General features: G+C 42.0%; 1 protein-coding gene and 1 pseudogene across 1 annotated transcript in view; one reads left to right on the forward strand and one right to left on the reverse strand.

Moving 5' to 3' along the window:
• The window catches only part of Atp8a2 (ATPase phospholipid transporting 8A2), a 591,431-nt gene that overhangs the window by 217,706 nt on the left and 357,350 nt on the right, over nt 1-16,375 (forward strand). Inside the window, 1 exon segment of the mRNA XM_059273541.1 lies at nt 9,185-9,249. Within this exon segment, the coding sequence (XP_059129524.1) occupies nt 9,185-9,249 (65 nt within the window).
• LOC131919363 (histone-binding protein RBBP7-like) lies at nt 11,594-12,871 on the reverse strand (annotated as a pseudogene).

Consider the following 16,375-nt stretch of genomic DNA (forward strand, 5'->3'; position numbering starts at 1 on the left):
AAGACAAGTCCACGTTTCTCTAATAGGTAGAGTCTAATAGGTATAAATCTATATGAACACACACATACGAAAGTTAAAAGGGGACTACCAGGGTGAGGAGGAAGTCTGAAGGGGGGAAGCAGGGATAATTAAAGAGATATCAGTCCTGCACATGAAAAGTGTGAGGAACCTAGATGTAAATATAAATATGTATACGTGCACATGCCGTGGAAGCAGAAGGGGGACTATTTGGAGAGGGGAAGGAGACCACTGGAGGGGGGGAGGAGAAAGGTGGTGAGGGGTGAAAATGAGCAAAGACCAATAATGTATATGTATGAAAATAGCAAAAACTACTATTAGTTGCTTACTTTAAAAAGTTGTTAAGGAAAACAGATAAAACCAAATCACTTTTAGGCTTTAAAAGGAGTAATTTTACTACTTAAAATAAATCTAACTCTGCTCATTTCAATTAATTTTAAACCAGTTGACTCTTTGGCAGTATGGTTCTACGAGACCTGGCATTTCATAATAAAATGAATACATATTTTGTACAACTTGTGAGCTGGAAATGTAACCAGTGGTAGAGAATGCTTGCGTCATGCACACAAAGCCCCAGCACTGGGAAAAAAGAAAAAAATCCGAGAATTGTGTAACTTATTTATTCATGGATGTACTCTGTCCTAGCTTACTTTAGAAGAAAACACACTAGAAACTCTGAAGTCAATGGTTGGCCCTCCTCAGATGAGGTTCCCCAGACTTCTAGGCCCTCGCTCCAATGGCAGTCTTTTCTTCATGCCCGTCTCTTTGGAATCAGCTGTCCCCTCAGACAACCTCAGCTGCAGACAGCACCTTCCCACGGAGGTGATTTTTATTTAAAAAAAAAAAGGCAAATTCCATCTAATCATTTTTTAAAATCTGAAATAATTGCTAAAAAATATGCACTTTAGGCTCCTGAACAGCTGCCGTTAAACTCACAAGAGAACAGGAACAGTTTTCATTGAGTCTCTGAGACATCCACAGTGGACTCTGTGTAGATCTGTGCTGCTGTGGAGTGGATGGTTTTGGACAACAGTGTGGTGACATTTCTCTATAGACCCATTACTTTTACTGGGAAGTAAACCTTCAAACCTATAGCTTCTAATGTGCCAGTAACAGTTTCAAATGAAGGGAACACGTTTGCTTTGCCAATACTGTTTTTCCATATATATATATGTATATATATATATACATATATATACATATATATATATGTAGACTGGTTTTTCATTCATTATTTCCCTCTGTAAGTTGGTCTTAAACAAGGTTTGCCTTGCTGCAACCTATGAGCCCCGATCACGGAGGGTATACCAAGCTGACTGCTGCCCTGGGGTGGATGCCTTCTGCCTCTGACAATGAGAAGAAAAATGTGGTTACCTTCAAGTGAAAATGTTCCTAGGGTCATAACCTTCCTCATTTCCCCATGTCCTGAGTGAAAGACATCATAACATGTAAACTTCAAGCAAGTATGTGACAGTCTTCAAGGAAGGGATTGATAGTGCTCTTAACACTATCCAGAAGGAGCCTGGATTCTACTGCAGAACATCTGGATGTCCATGCTCACAAGTGCTGAACCCCACCAGGAAAAAGGGCACTGGACTGATGAGCAAGAGGCAGAGTTCAACATGTATGGGTCCTTCCTACTCCATAGTCTTTCATCCCTAGAAAATCCAATGGTATCACCCAGGCTGTCTAAGTTATATCAAGGGAACACTATTATTTCTCTTCTTAAAACTACCAGGTATTTTTAAAACTAAAAGAAATGGAATCATTTAAAATCCCAAAGCCAGATGGACAAACAAACATGTTAGAATCCTTTAAAAAAAATTAAAGACAGGGAGGTAACACAAAAGAGTTTTGTACATAGTTGCAGACCCATCTTAACGGCAGTGGTGGGTAGCCCTGAGCGCCTCTGAGAGTGGGTCCCTGGACCCCGGTTAACGTTTTACAAATGCTTTCTTTCCTCTTGTTTCTTCACAGATTAGCTCCAGAAGGAAGGGCTATATTTGATTTTCACTTACAAAAGGGGGTATTTTGACTAATCGTTTCCCTGTATGTTGGGCTAACTCTTCACCCCTAGGGACTCCCCGCAACTCCAGGCAGCCCAACTGTTAGAAGTTTACTGTCACTAATGTGAAAGGATTTTCTGGAAGTATTTCATTTGAACAACAGCTGCCGAAGCAAGCTGTAATTTTTAAACCCTGGATTTCTGCTTCATTTTTTATAGTTTGCAATTTAAGCTAAATGCTATTTGACAAGTGAAGGTACACAAAGACATTCTGGAGAAACCCATAAGTACTTTCTTTCCAGCATGGCGGGAGGAGGGCAATAAATAAGTAAGTGACACTTGCTTGAATTTAAAGAGAAAGCTAAAGGCTCCTGAGGAGAAGCAGATTAAGGAAGCTGTTTTGTTTCATTTGGAAAATGAAGTTGGATTTTGCTCAGAAAATTATCATCGGCCACCTGCCCTCAACAGACCTGCGCTGTTTCACTCTGTTAACTGTGAGCATCGACCCCCCGTTTGCTACTCTTGATTTTTAATGGTTTTGGATGAAATGAGATCAGCTCTTGGAGAAGAGCCAGGTAAAGAAGTCAGCCCACACTTGTAAATTGAGGTCTCGCTCTTTAATCTTGAAATCTGTAAGACGGCCAGCCATCAGGGACCGAGAGCGATACCTCTGGGGTGACTTCTCCCTGAGGTTGAAATTAACAGCACACTATGAAGGCACTTATTCTTTTCACTACCTGAGTATGATCAACTCTCAGAAAAGTCAAAGTCTGTGGGTCTTAGAGCAGGCGTGATTTTTAAGACAATAAAATAACATTTCACTCTAAGAAAACATTACCAACCTAAAACTCTCAGCTCTCCTAACTAGTGTTCTCCTTTGGAGAGAAAGTGGAAAGAGTAAGCTCGTATTCCCAAACACATCTAAATCTAGATTTCTACGAAGACATGTTTGAAAGATTGGAAAGAATTTATCCTTCCTGACCATGCGTTCTGGGATCGTAGCAACAACAGACAACTACCTCTGTGGTTCAACATGATGCCAGCCCACTGAAGGTGTTTTGTTGGAGGTCTTCAGTTGTTTCCCTGATAAGCTGGTCAATGAATGCCTGTGTGTGGATGGATGAAAACCATTGGTAGGCATTATGATACAAGATGGTCTCATAGGCTACTCCAATAGGAACCAGAAGGTCCAGGCAAAGGCCCATGATCTAGAGAGTCAAGGAGCACAGGGCTCCTTACAGAACCTGGTTCATGAGCACCTTTACCTCAGACTCTTAGGCTTCCTCAGGAACCCTCGCCCATGGAAGTGTGCGCTAAGCTGGCCTTACCTAGTGAGTTTCAAAAGTGCGCCGACCTCATCTGTTCTATGAACTGTTGTATTTTTTATCTTTATTTTTATCTTATTTATTTCTTTATTTTGGAAACTCTTTAGTTTTTCACCTGTCCCTGTTCTTCATGTGTCTGTGTTTCAGTTTGACCTTTAAAGCAAGGAATAACCACTTCCAGGTGTACCAGAGTTAGCACGGGACCTTGAGCATCATCAGTTACATTTACTAGGAACTACTGCCGAACTAGCCAGGCTCACAGTCTGCTACACAATTAGCATTTTATCATTCATTCATACTCTAATGGGTTCATCAGCCCCAGCTGGAGAATGTGGGTTCCCCAACTCCACTGTAGAGTGCCTGGCAACCGCTCTAGCCTCACATTGCAAAGAAATGCAAGTCTTGATTTTTTTTCAACAACCACTGAAAGTTGGAACTTCTGCCATTAATATAACTGGTGTGGCCTTAATTCACTTGGGAATGAGGGTTTATCTCCTCTGAAGGAACAGGCCATGTATAGTCAACAACAGTCTAAACAGGCACCAGAGCTGATTGTTTTTGAACAGTAAGTTTCTAATCATTTTATATGTGAAATGCATATAATGAGTTTTTTTAAAATCATTTAAAATAAATTTGTAAGACCATAAGTGTTTAAAAGCCACAGTTGATAGGTAACAAAATTCAGGGACATTGAGAGACTGACTCACATTGACAACAAAGAAATAATTTGAGATGAAAATTATTTCTACCTTCAAGACTTTAAAATGGAATGAATACACAGTAGCATTTTTCGAGTCTCATTAATCCCACATTCATAAGTGTTATGGTCCTGGAGAAGTCCCACAAAAGACCACCATTCACATATGCAATCAACAGGAGTGTTTATTATCTCAGGAAAGCCTCCAGCATGCTGGGGCCGGCCATCCTACACAAAGGCAAAATGGCAACAACCCCTAGAGGAGCTCACAGGCTCATTTTAAGCACAGCCATGGGGAGGTCCTAGAGCAGTTAGGTCACTTTAGATATGATTGGCTTAAGCAAGTAGCAATTATATTAGTACATTTTAATTGGCCAGGGCTAGTCAGGGCTGGTCAGGGCTACAGTTTTCCATTTTTGGGCAGTACTAGACAAGCTTTGTCCTTATTTGGGTATTACCTTCAGCTTGCTGACTGGCTTGGGCATGGCCTGGTCTGATACTGCACGTACCAGGCCTCCTTGTCCTTGCTGTTGGGGGTGTTGGAGATTGATTGTCCTTTGTTTGTGACTCTTTCAGAAACTGCTTGTTGAGTCTCAGGAAACTGAGGTCTGATCTTTGAGAGAAGACTGAGTAGTCTATTATGGCATCTGCTCAGTCCTCTCAATAGTGAAAATAACACAGATTGAAAACTTGGTTTTTATTGTACAATTATTTAATAGATGATTGTCCCATGGCAATAAAGAAGTGACAACTGTGGGATTTGAAAAGGTCTCCTCTGAAATCTCACTTTAAACTATAATGCCATTTTTAAAATTTTATTTTTATTAATAAATTAATTTCTTCTAGCCCTATCACAATTTCCCTCCTCTCCTCCCAGTCCATACCCCCCAAACCTCCCCTCTTCCCCCACACTCCAATCCACTCCTCCTCCTTTTTCTTCAGAAAAGAGCAGCCTCCTATGTATATCAGCCAGCTAGGGTATATCAAGCTGCAGAAAGACTAGGCACCCCCTTTCCTATTAAGGCTGGATGAGGCAACCCAGTAGGAAGAAAGGATCGTGAAAGCAGATAATAGAGTCAGAGATGGCTCCTGCTCCCACTGATAGGAGACCCACAAGAAGACCAAACTATACAACTGTAACGTGTGTAGATGGCCAAGTGGATCAAAGACCTCAACATAAAACCAGATACACTGAACCTGGTAGAAGAGAAAGTGGGGAATGAGCCGGGCAGTGGTGGCACATGCCTTTAATCCCAGCACTCGGGAGGCAGAGCCAGGCGGATCTCTGTGAGTTCAAGGCCAGCCTGGGCTACAGAGTGAGTTCCAGGAAAGGTGCAAATCTACACAGAGAAACACTGTCTCAAAAAACCAAAACAAACAAACAAAAAGAAAGTGGGGAATAGCCTTGAACACACTTGCACAGGACATAAATTCTTGAACAGAACACCAATTGTTTAGGCACTAAGATCAACAATTAATGGGACCTCATGAACCTGAAAATCTTCTGTAACGTATAGGACACCATCATTTATGCTATAGAATGGGAAAAGATTTTTTACCAACTCCGTATCTGATAGAGGACTAATATCCAAAATATATAAAGAACTCAAGAGACTAGCTATCAAAAACCAAATAATCCAATTAAAAATTGGGTACAGATCTAAAGAATTCTCAATAGAGGAAACTCAAATGTCCGAGAAACAAAGAAATGTTCAACATTCTTAGCTATCAGGGAAATACAAATCAAAACTACTTTGAGACTCCATCTTATATTCATCAGAATGGCTAAGATCAATAACACAAGTGACAGCTCATGCTGGCTGGGATGTGGAGTAAGGGGAACACTCCTCCATTGCTGGTGGGAGTGCAAACTTGTATAGCCACTTTGGAAATCCAATATGGTGGTTTCTCAGAAAATTGGGAAATCGACCTACCTCAAGACCCAGCTATACCACTCCTGGGCATATACCCAAAGGATGCTCTACCATACCATAAGGACACCTGCTCAACTATGTTCATAGCAGCTTTATTCACAATAGCCATAAGCTGGAAACAACCTATAATGCTAACATTTTAAGCTTAAAAAACAAGAAACTTCCCAGTTTCCCCAGTCTGTAAGATCTGGCCCCCATGGGCAAGATGGCCATTTATCCATATGAATCACTGTTGCTCACAAGATATTTATATATCCCAGAACTTAACTTGACTAGGTTAATTTCTAAGGTATTATGGAAAAAATATACTTAAAAAGAAATGAGACGCTGATAGAATAGATAGTGGTAGAGCATTAGAGTGAGGGGCTCTGGGTTCAAACCCAAGGACCGTAAAAAATGCGTTTTAGTGCTGGTGAAATGTCTTAGTGGGTAAAGGTGCTTGCTGCCAAGCCTGATGACTTGAGTTTGTCCCTGGAACCCACATGATCCCTAGAACCAACATGGTGGAAGAAGAGAACTGGCTTCTGGGAGTTATCCTCTAATGTACACACACACACACACACACACACACACACACACCACACACTCGTTAAAAAGTTTTGATTTTTGTCTCTAAAGTTATAGAGATAGATGTAGATAAACAATTGCTAAAGAAACCAACAATCCCCAACATAACAAGTGCCACCAAATCTACAAATGAGCTCTTCACTAAGAAAATGCTGTCAGTAAAATGTGGACATCCAAAGCCCTAAGCACCTTGATGTCAAGTTGCTATAATATAAACACAATGTTCGAATCAGAACGGTGAGACAGCTCTATGCCCTACATTCTCCATCTCCAGTTTCACAAGGCAGATTTTGAAAGAGCTGTGGAATCTCTTTACATAGGCCCTGGGCCAGAAGTTTAGAGCCTGAGACTGGGAACACCTTAGGCAACCTTAATCCAAAATTTTAAAATCTTAAAAGCTCCCAAGTCCAAAACTGATCAGTTTCAGATTTTGAAGCATTTTGGATTTTAGACTTCTTGATTGGAAGTGCTCAACCAATGAGACATATGCAAACATTTCAAAATTAAGGTATGCTTTGTATACACAAACATAAAAATAACCTACAAAATCTGAAACATAACTAGTTTCAAGCACAAGATGCTCGCTCTATACTAGTTTGGTCTTTAAGAACAATGTTATTGGGGGCTGGGGAGATGGCTCAGTGGTTAAGAGCACTGGCTGTTCTTCCCAAGGACCCAGGTTCAATTCCCAGCACCCACATGGCAGCTCACATCTGTCTGTAACTCCAGTTCCAGGGGATTTGGCACCTTCACATAGACATATATGTATATGCAGGCAAAACACCGATGTGCATAAAATAAAAATAAATTATTTTGGAAAAAAAAGAACAATGTTACCTTGAGAGATTCTGAGTTACTTCTTTGTGTAATTAATACACTTTTTTAGATATGGCTTCAAAAATATTTTATCAAAAGCCATTATTTTTGTCTTTATAATTTGTCATCTGAGGCACTTTACCAAATATTTCTTTTAAACAAATGACAATCCTGAGTGAAGGTTAGTGTACATTCCAAAATAAACGAGTGAAAATGTTTATTGTTTACAAAAAACCAAAAAAACAACCAACAAAAGATCTTCTTGGTCTTATTTTCTGTCTGTTTTGAGTTCTACTTTGTGTCTATCAGGGGTAGTATTTTTTTTCTAAGAATCATGACCTCATTAACCCTAGGTAGCTAAGTGTCTTATACCAGCCATGATTTTCCTCCTGTCATGTAGACCTTAAGTCCAAATAGACAGCCGTTGGTTACTGCCGAGATATGAGTGCTGCTATTGCACTTTAAAGGGTATTTTGCCATTCTGGTCATCGTTACAGTTCATTGGCATCACAGCTAGCTAGGATTATTGATTGTTTCCCCCACATGGACACTTACATAGTATTTTCTGATACTATGAAAGCTAGACTGCAGGAAGGAGCCTTTCAGATTAGATCCAACTTGAATCTTCTGAGTCTCGTGTTGGAAATGTATGGTCTTCAGCAATGGGAACTTAGTTGCTTTCAACCTCGAGAGGCAACTGAGGGCAATGGCAATAGCCTATATTGTTTTGGAAGTCACTTGGCCCAGCCTGGCCAACAACTCAGAGTTTTCTCATGCGTCGTACTGGAGTTTTTGTTAGATAGTCTATGACTCTTGTGGGGAGTATTATTAGTTTAATAGGCATAATTTCATTTTTAATATATGTATATGTGTGTGCTTTAATGTATTGAATATAATTTAATTTTGGGTAAGTACAAAATAATACAATTCTCTGAGGCTTTGTCAAACATCCTTACTGAGAGGGAGTTTGATTTAAGAACAAGATTGAAATCATTGATTCTAATTGGAAATACTTTTGTCTTAAACCTTTATTTTTTTTAAACTTAAAATTAGGTTTCCTTCTTTAAGTGGAGATTGTGTTGATCTTTTGGCAGGAGAGTGACTCCCTTGGTATACTAGTATTCCTTGAAACCTTTGAGAAGTGCCAGCTAATTAAACTTTTGAGAATTTCTTACTAATGTAAGAAAAAGGTGATCTTGCTTATGCAGTAGCTATGCAAACTAGGAGCGTAGATTCCACTCATCTCCTAAAACTGTTTGCTGTTATTTTAGGTAAACCAAGGTTTGTCTTAATGTTATACAAGAATAGCCAGAGTACAGAAAAAACCTACAGAAAATTGGCAAGTACTTATTTTAGCCTTTAGATATAAAGACCTTATCAGCTTGTTCTCTTTAGGCTGTTTGGAAGGTCCACAGTGAGTTTAGGCTTATGCCCCTATTCCTCTACTCAATAGGGACAAGGTAGACATAAGGAGGGAGGTTGTAAGATGGGTCTCTGCATATGTGTGTAACCTCAGCTTCAAGTGTGGTGGAGACAGGAGGATGTCTGGGGCTTATTGACTGAGAAAGCATGGCCTCCAGGTTCAGGGAAGACCCTGTCTCAATGAAATGGGTGAAAAGTGGTAGAGGAGGACCCCAGAAACCTTTTTCTGACTTTCACTCAAGTGCACAGGTTAGGCACTGCACACACATGTGTGCATACACTCACACATACACAAATAAAAAATTATAACTCTTCAAAAAGGAAAAGAGGTTGTCTGAGCCATTGAATTGGGAATTCACAGGAAGAATGAGGTTAACATGCTGTCCCTTCTCCTTTTCAGGGTATTCCTGTCGGTTGGTGTCCCAGAACATGGCCCTAATCCTGTTGAAGGAAGATTCTTTAGATGTAAGTTGCTTCTCAAATGTTGTATCTGATATAGCTGTAGTAAGTTATTTACTATGATTATCAATCAGTTTAATTTTTGTTAAAGGCAATTGTAAAACTACCCTATTTAGTATGTCTTTATGGATGGATGCCATAAAGTCTCATCTCTAAACATCAAAATGTTGTGGGCTCCTGGAAATATTGTACTCACATAGGACCGAACATTTAAAATGGGTCAGTTTTGATCTTGTTTGGCTTTGTTGACTCTGAAGTTTTACATGGTGTAATGACATCTATTATGATTTGCATGAAGTGGTAATGGCTGATTCAGTGGAGGGTCCTCGGGGTGTTCTTTTGGGTAGATGCCTCTTAATACAGCTAATAGTCAAGTTCTGGTAGTTGCTTAGTTTCATGCACTTAATTCCTCAGCACCAGATGCAAACAGATCATAGAGAATGGAACACTGTGGGTACCAGAGTGTTTTTAATAGGCATGTGTATTTCTGGGCGTGCTGGCTACTTTTATATCAACTTGACATAAGCTAGAGTCACTGGAGAAAAGGGAGCCGTAATTGAGAAAATGCCTCTGTAAGACTGGACTGTAGGAAAGCCTGTAGGACATTTTGTTAATTAGTGACCATTGGGGGAGGGTCCAGCACACTGTGGATGGGGCCGTTCCTGAGCAGGTGTTCCTGGGTTCTGTAAGAAAGCAGGCTGAGCAAGCCATGAGGAGCAAGTCAGTAAGCAGCACTCCTCCCTGGCTTCTGCATCAGCTCCTGTCTCCATCAGTCCCTTCCCTGTTTGAGTACCTGTCCTGACTTCCTTTGATGATGAACAGTAATGTGGAAACACAATCTAAATAAACTCTTTCCTCCCCAGTTTGCTTTTGGTCATGATGTTTCATCACAGTAATAATCACCCTAACTAAGAAAGATTGGTACCAGCATAATGGGCTATTGCTGTGATGGACCTGATGGTATTTGGGAGAGGATTGTAGAAGGACTTTTCAACTTTGGGCTAGAAAAGTCACTAGAAAAGGTGAAAGCTCATTGGAGTGTTCTGAGGGAGCCTGGAAGAATGTTGAAAGCAGTGCAGATGATAAAGGCCTGACTTATAAAGTTTCAAAGGGAAGAAAAAACTCTGCTGGGCCATTTGTGTGAAGAATCTGTGGTGTCTGGTCAGCTGGAACTGAAGAATCAGCTGTGATTAATAAGAGACCAAAACCACTAAAGTAAAACCTTTGTTTTGCTTGGACGATGGTCAGCTAGGGCTGGAGAATCTGTGATTAAGATTTCAATGAGGTGAAATCTTCTGGGAAATGTTTCCTCAGAGTCAACATGCAAGCTGTGTTTAGAGGTGGCCAAAGTTGTACTCTGTGCTGGCAGCCAAACTTGGTAGTGTAAGAGTCACTCAGGTGGTACTGGTTTTGAAGGCATGAAGGGGTCATTAAAAACAGCTGGGCCTTAGCATGGTGAGAGGCCAGGATAGGCCATTGGAGAAGGTGGACCCTCAGGGGCAGATGAAGACCCAGAATTGAAGGGGTCATGGAGAGAAGTTGAGGCTTGGCACCAGAGACTGAGAAGGCCTTGGTGAAAGTGCAGCCCAGTTGCAGCAAAAGACCCCAGGATTTTGGAGATGCCAGTGCCATGGGTGACCACCAAGAACAGCAGCAGCTGTGGAGTGGAGTCTGCTGGAGCCTAGAAGACAAGCTGAGTGTGCTGCAGAGGGCAGAGCTGGGGAAGTGATCCAACCCCCTCAGAGGAGCTCAGAAGATTGTGAGTGAATCCCAAATAATTGGACATTGAGTTATTTATACTTTTGGAGTTTGGTTTTGCTTTATTCAGATTGTGACTGTTTCCTGGTTCTTCCCTCTTGAAGTAAGAAAATATTTTATTTAATTTTGATTTTTTTGTAGGAGCCCGCAGTTGAGAGATTTTGAGCCTTTAAAGGGGATTTTGGATTTTTAAAGAGACTGGATTTTTCTTAAACTTTATTTCTGCAAAGCCAATCGAGAAGTGTTGGAAGGAAAAAGTATAAAAGTTATCCTTGTGTATTTGGAAACTTCATCAAGCACTTAAAAGTTTGAGAAAATGAGGACTTAAAACAGTTGAATTGAAGGCAATACCCAGCAATGTGTATTTTAAAACAATAATGATGTCCTTTCTTAAGCAACATTCTTTTTTCCCCCAATAGCTACAATATGATACAGCACCCAACAGCTCACTTGAAAGTGCTAGAATCAGAGGGTAAAAAAATGGCATAAGCCATCCCACTTACATTTCCTACTATACAATGCCTTTTTGGCACTTGATAAATCGAGCATTCATGTAGCAATACGTTCAATAGAAACACCTCGTACTTTGGGTTTAAGACCCTTGTCCCTCCAGTTCTGATGTCATGACATCTGACTCGTCATTGTAAATATTTTCAGTCATCTGCCATATCTGCATGATGTTATCTTCAAACACTGAGCAAATGACCCAAGGTTCATTGGGGTTCCAACTGAAGTCTGAAATCTTGGCAGTGTATCTTCCATGAGTAAACAGTTCTGGAGGGCCATCTTCTGCATCTTCTGCTGATTGTTCTTCTCCAATTTTAATTAAATCCCACACATTCAGGCGGGGATCAGTACCACTTGAATCCTGAATAGTTTCATTATGTGGAGACCAGTGGACCTGAAATTTTTCATCCTTATGTGATTCAAAGGTATGGAGTTTCAGTTTTAGATTACACAGGTCTCATAAAGCTACAGCCTTATCTGCTAAGCCAGTTGCTAGAATGTACTTGCTGTAGGGATTGAATGAGAGGCAGCTGACCTCAGCAGTGTGTGCATCCACCAAATGGCTTGGCTAAGAAGTGGTATTGGATCTGGTGTCTCATATCATAAGTTTCTGATTATCAGCAACAGATCCAAACAAGGACTCATGCCGCAGATGCCAGGCCACGTCCTCTACAACAACTGATTGGCCAGTAAAGATTGCTTTAGCATCCACAATTTTGCCTTCCTTTGGTCCTGCATTTATATCCCACAGGCAGACAGTATGGTCATCAGATGCACTCAGGAGATGTCCACTCAATTAGAATTCCAGGAAAGACCACAGCCTCCCTTTTGATGACCTCTTAATCTAAGATCAGGATTACATTCTCCATTTGGATCTGGTTTAGCAGGGTGTTTTGTATAGTCAAAAACCAATACATCAGAAGATGGTGTTTTTGTGGCAATGATGTGAGGATTCTGTGGCCTATAACGAGCATGGTTTACTTCTCCTTCCTGATTAATTTTAATTTCACATTCAATTTTTCCTGTCACGGAACCAAAGCCACCAAAATCTCCCTTGTCACTGTCACAATGGGAAGCATCAAACTGTGCAGCATCATTGGGAATGTGAACTCAAGCAACCACCAGATGAATCTGCTCATCAGATGTGTGAGTGCCCAGCACTAGCCAATGAAGGGCATAATCCTTTCCTTCTGGTTTAGTTACTTCAGGAAGCCACTGAATGGTAAGACTGGGCCACTGAAGAGCATGGGTCATAACCAGGTCATACAGAAACAGTGTATTCTTCTTCCAGATTTTATATTCTTCGTTGATGACACGCTCCACCACAGGATCTTCAAACATCTCTTTACTTGCCATCTTGCGTAGGGTCATGCGCTCCGCCCCCCATTTGCCACCTCGGACTTCTCTTGTTAGCCAAGAGCAGGAGCTCCTGCCTTTCCCAAGCACATAGGAGAGCCTGAGCTTGGTCTGGCTGCCTGGGTGCTCCCCACAGACGCTGCGTCCTTCTCTTTTGCCTCCTCCCTGCTCGCAGTTCCAAGGTCTGAGACACTCTTCTCTCTCTCCAAGACTGGATATTTGAAAGGAACTGAACTTTTAATGTGTTTCAATTTGTTAAGAATGTGGGACTTTTAAAGCTACTTATGTTTTTAACGTGAGATCTTGGGGATGAATAAGAAAGGGAAGGTTGTGGCTTAATAGTGATATATTCATGTGTCAACTTGTGCTGGCTAGTTTTATGTCAACTTGACGTAAACTGGAGTCACTGGAGCAGAGGGAACTTCAACTGAGAAAATGCTTCCATAAGGTTGGACTGTAGGCAAGCCTGTAGGACATTTTCTTAGTTAGTGATTGATGGGGAGGGCCCAGCCCACTGTGGGTAGGGCCATCTCTCTGGACTGTGGTCCTAGGTCCTATAAGGAAGCAGGCTGAGCAAGCCATGAGGATCAAGCCAGTAAGCCCTCTGTGATCTCTGCATCAGTTCCTGCCCTCCTGAGTTCCTGTCCTGACTTCTTAGTGACGAGCAGTGCTGTGGAAGTGTAAGGCAAATAAACCCTTTGCTCCCATCCTTGTTTTTAGTCATGATGCTTCATCACAGCGATAGAAATCCTAACAAAGGCCCTGGCTTAAAGCCCCCTGAGAAGGTAGCAATGGGGGCTGACTCAAGGGTAACTAGGGACCCTGCAAAGTTGTTTGATAAGGCAATATTAGTTGAATATGAGATCCCATTTGCCCAGACTTCCAGCAGGTTCTGTTGGTACCCACAGGGACCCTTTGAGGTGATATCTAATGCCAGTGCTGGGAGAAATGCCTGGGCTGGTCACACTTTAAAGAGAGGAGAGGTAGCCTGGAGTTCCTGGTAGTGAAAATGTGGGAGACTCCTTCTCTGAAGACCAGTTCTTTGTACTCCCTTGGGATCTCATGGGTCAGCAGCTGAGTCCTGGCTCAGTGCAGAGTCCAGGACATTACTTGCAAGATACAGCCTTGCACTGAGTGCTTCAGGGTGCTTCTTCATGAGGCTTGTTCTTATCTGTGCAAACTTTTAGTCACTCTACACCTGAGACAATCAGCTTGTAAAGAAAAAAAGGTTCATTTGGCTCACTGTTTGGGGGTTTATTTGGCCCTTATGGTTGGTTTCCCCCATTTCTGTGTCAAGGCAGTGCATTAGTGGGACCATGTGGTGGAGTAACATCATTCAACTCAGGGCCAGAAGGCCAGAAAAGCCAAAGAATGAAGCCAGAGGCCCATAATACCCATCAGGGCATGCTTCCAGTGACTCAGAGACCTTTTTATTAGGTTCTACCTCTTTGAGGTTCCACCACCTGCCAGTAACACCATGCTCCCGCTCCCCCACCCCAGGGGGCGGGAACCAAGCCCTTAGCACATGTGTCTTCATGGCGTTTTCAACAACCAAACTATGTAAGAAGCCCAGGATCCCAGGTCATGCCTCATCTCCTGGACTCACTTCTTAAATTCTCTGGATCACCAAGGAAACCTTCCTTGGACACAACGTTCTGATGTTCCCAGCACTCCCTAGTACGGTGTGTCTTAATTTTGTGTTTCATGCCTGGAAATATGCTGTGTGTGGGCACACACACATACATGTTCACAGTGTGAAGTAAATCATAACCATTTTGACATTGATGTACAGCTTGATGACATTAAGAACATTCATATTGTTGTATAGCATCCATTTCCAGAGCTCCTTCATTCTAGACGAAAATACTGTGCCCATTAAATAACATCTTCCAGATGGAGAAGGTGGTTTGGAGGGAAAGAGAGCTTGGTGTGCGAGCATGAGGACCCGAGGGCAGTGAATTTTCAGCTCTTGAGTTAAAAGCTGCACATAGTCTGTGTGTACCTGTAACTCCAGCTGGGTTTGGAGAGCAGACACAGGAGGATTATTGGGACTTGCTGGCCACCAGCCTAGCTCCAGGTTCAGTGTGAGATCCTTTCTCAAGAGACTAAGGTAGAGAGTCAGGGCAGAACACCTGACATTTTCCTCTGGCTTCCATGGACATATGGGCACACACATCTATGCACACATTTTTCCATACATCCTACACATCTGCATATACATACACACACACACACACACACACACACACACACACACCACACTAAAATGATAATGTCCCATTCCCACCTTATCTACAGGTTACAGAGGTAGGTCACTATTTTACCTGAATATCCAGGAATCTGATTTCTTTACATTATTTGACCACTTCTTGGATAATTCTAATCTCCAACCAATCTTACTTGTTTGATCTTAACATACTTTATTCAGATTCAGATCTTTATACTTTACACCAGGAACTTAAATTTAAAAACAGCGTGAAACAAAATGATTGGAAGAGCCACATGTCTTAATAGAGTTAGTGTTTTGAAACATGATCACGCCTCCTGCCTCTTCCTCTCCTCTCTCCCTTTCTCCTTCCCTTCCCTTTTCTTGAGAGAATCTCACTGTGTAGTCAAGACAGGCTAGGAGGGGGCTGGAGAAGTGGCTCAGTGGTTAAGATCATGGGCTGCTCTTCCAGAGGACCCAGGTTCAATTCCTAATACCCACATGGAGCCTCACAACTGAGTGCAACTCTCGTCCGCAAGGGATCCAACACGCTTTCATGGACTCCAGCGGCACTGTATGCATGCGATGTGCAGACATCCACTCAGGCAGACTCATACACATGAAATAAAAATAAATAAATCCTTAAAAACAAAAGACTGGCTAGGGACTTGCTATTTAGCTAAGGTTGGCTTGGGATCCATGATCCTCCCTACCTCAGCCTCCTGAATGCTGGGCTTTCATGCCCATGTCTCTGCTGACCATCCAATAAATTGCTAACCAGGTGTGGTAAATAACCACTGGAAACTGACTAGGTTTCAGGAAGAACTATCAATTGCACGTAATCTGGATTTCAGTAGCTTCCTGTGGCTGCTGGCTCCCATACTGAGAGGCACAGCACAGATAATTCAGAATCCCTCGGGGGGGGGGGGGGTCCAGGCAGGTGCCAAATGTACTCATCTAGTTTGTCAAGTTTTATTGGGAAACAGCTGTGCACGTTTGTCCATGTCCTGTCAGTGACAGTTACAATGCTGGGGGAGGGGGAGGGGCGGCAACACAGGCCACAAGCAGGAAATACTAAAAGTCACCATCCTGTGCTTTACAGAGTTCACTGGCCTGGCCCTGCCTGGCAAGTAGAAAGACCCCCGATTGTTGGCACATGGCCCAATTATCCCTCTATTCTAAAGAGGCGATTTTAAGAGTTCAAATGAATTCTTGGGAAAATGGGATCTGTGCTAATTTGGGGAAATGGGAAGGTATGGCTGTAAGAAAATGTAAGGAAACCCCTCTACTAAAGGAAGTTGGAAA

Source organism: Peromyscus eremicus, chromosome 9 (genome assembly GCF_949786415.1).
Source record: "Peromyscus eremicus chromosome 9, PerEre_H2_v1, whole genome shotgun sequence".
NCBI lineage: Eukaryota > Metazoa > Chordata > Mammalia > Rodentia > Cricetidae > Peromyscus > Peromyscus eremicus.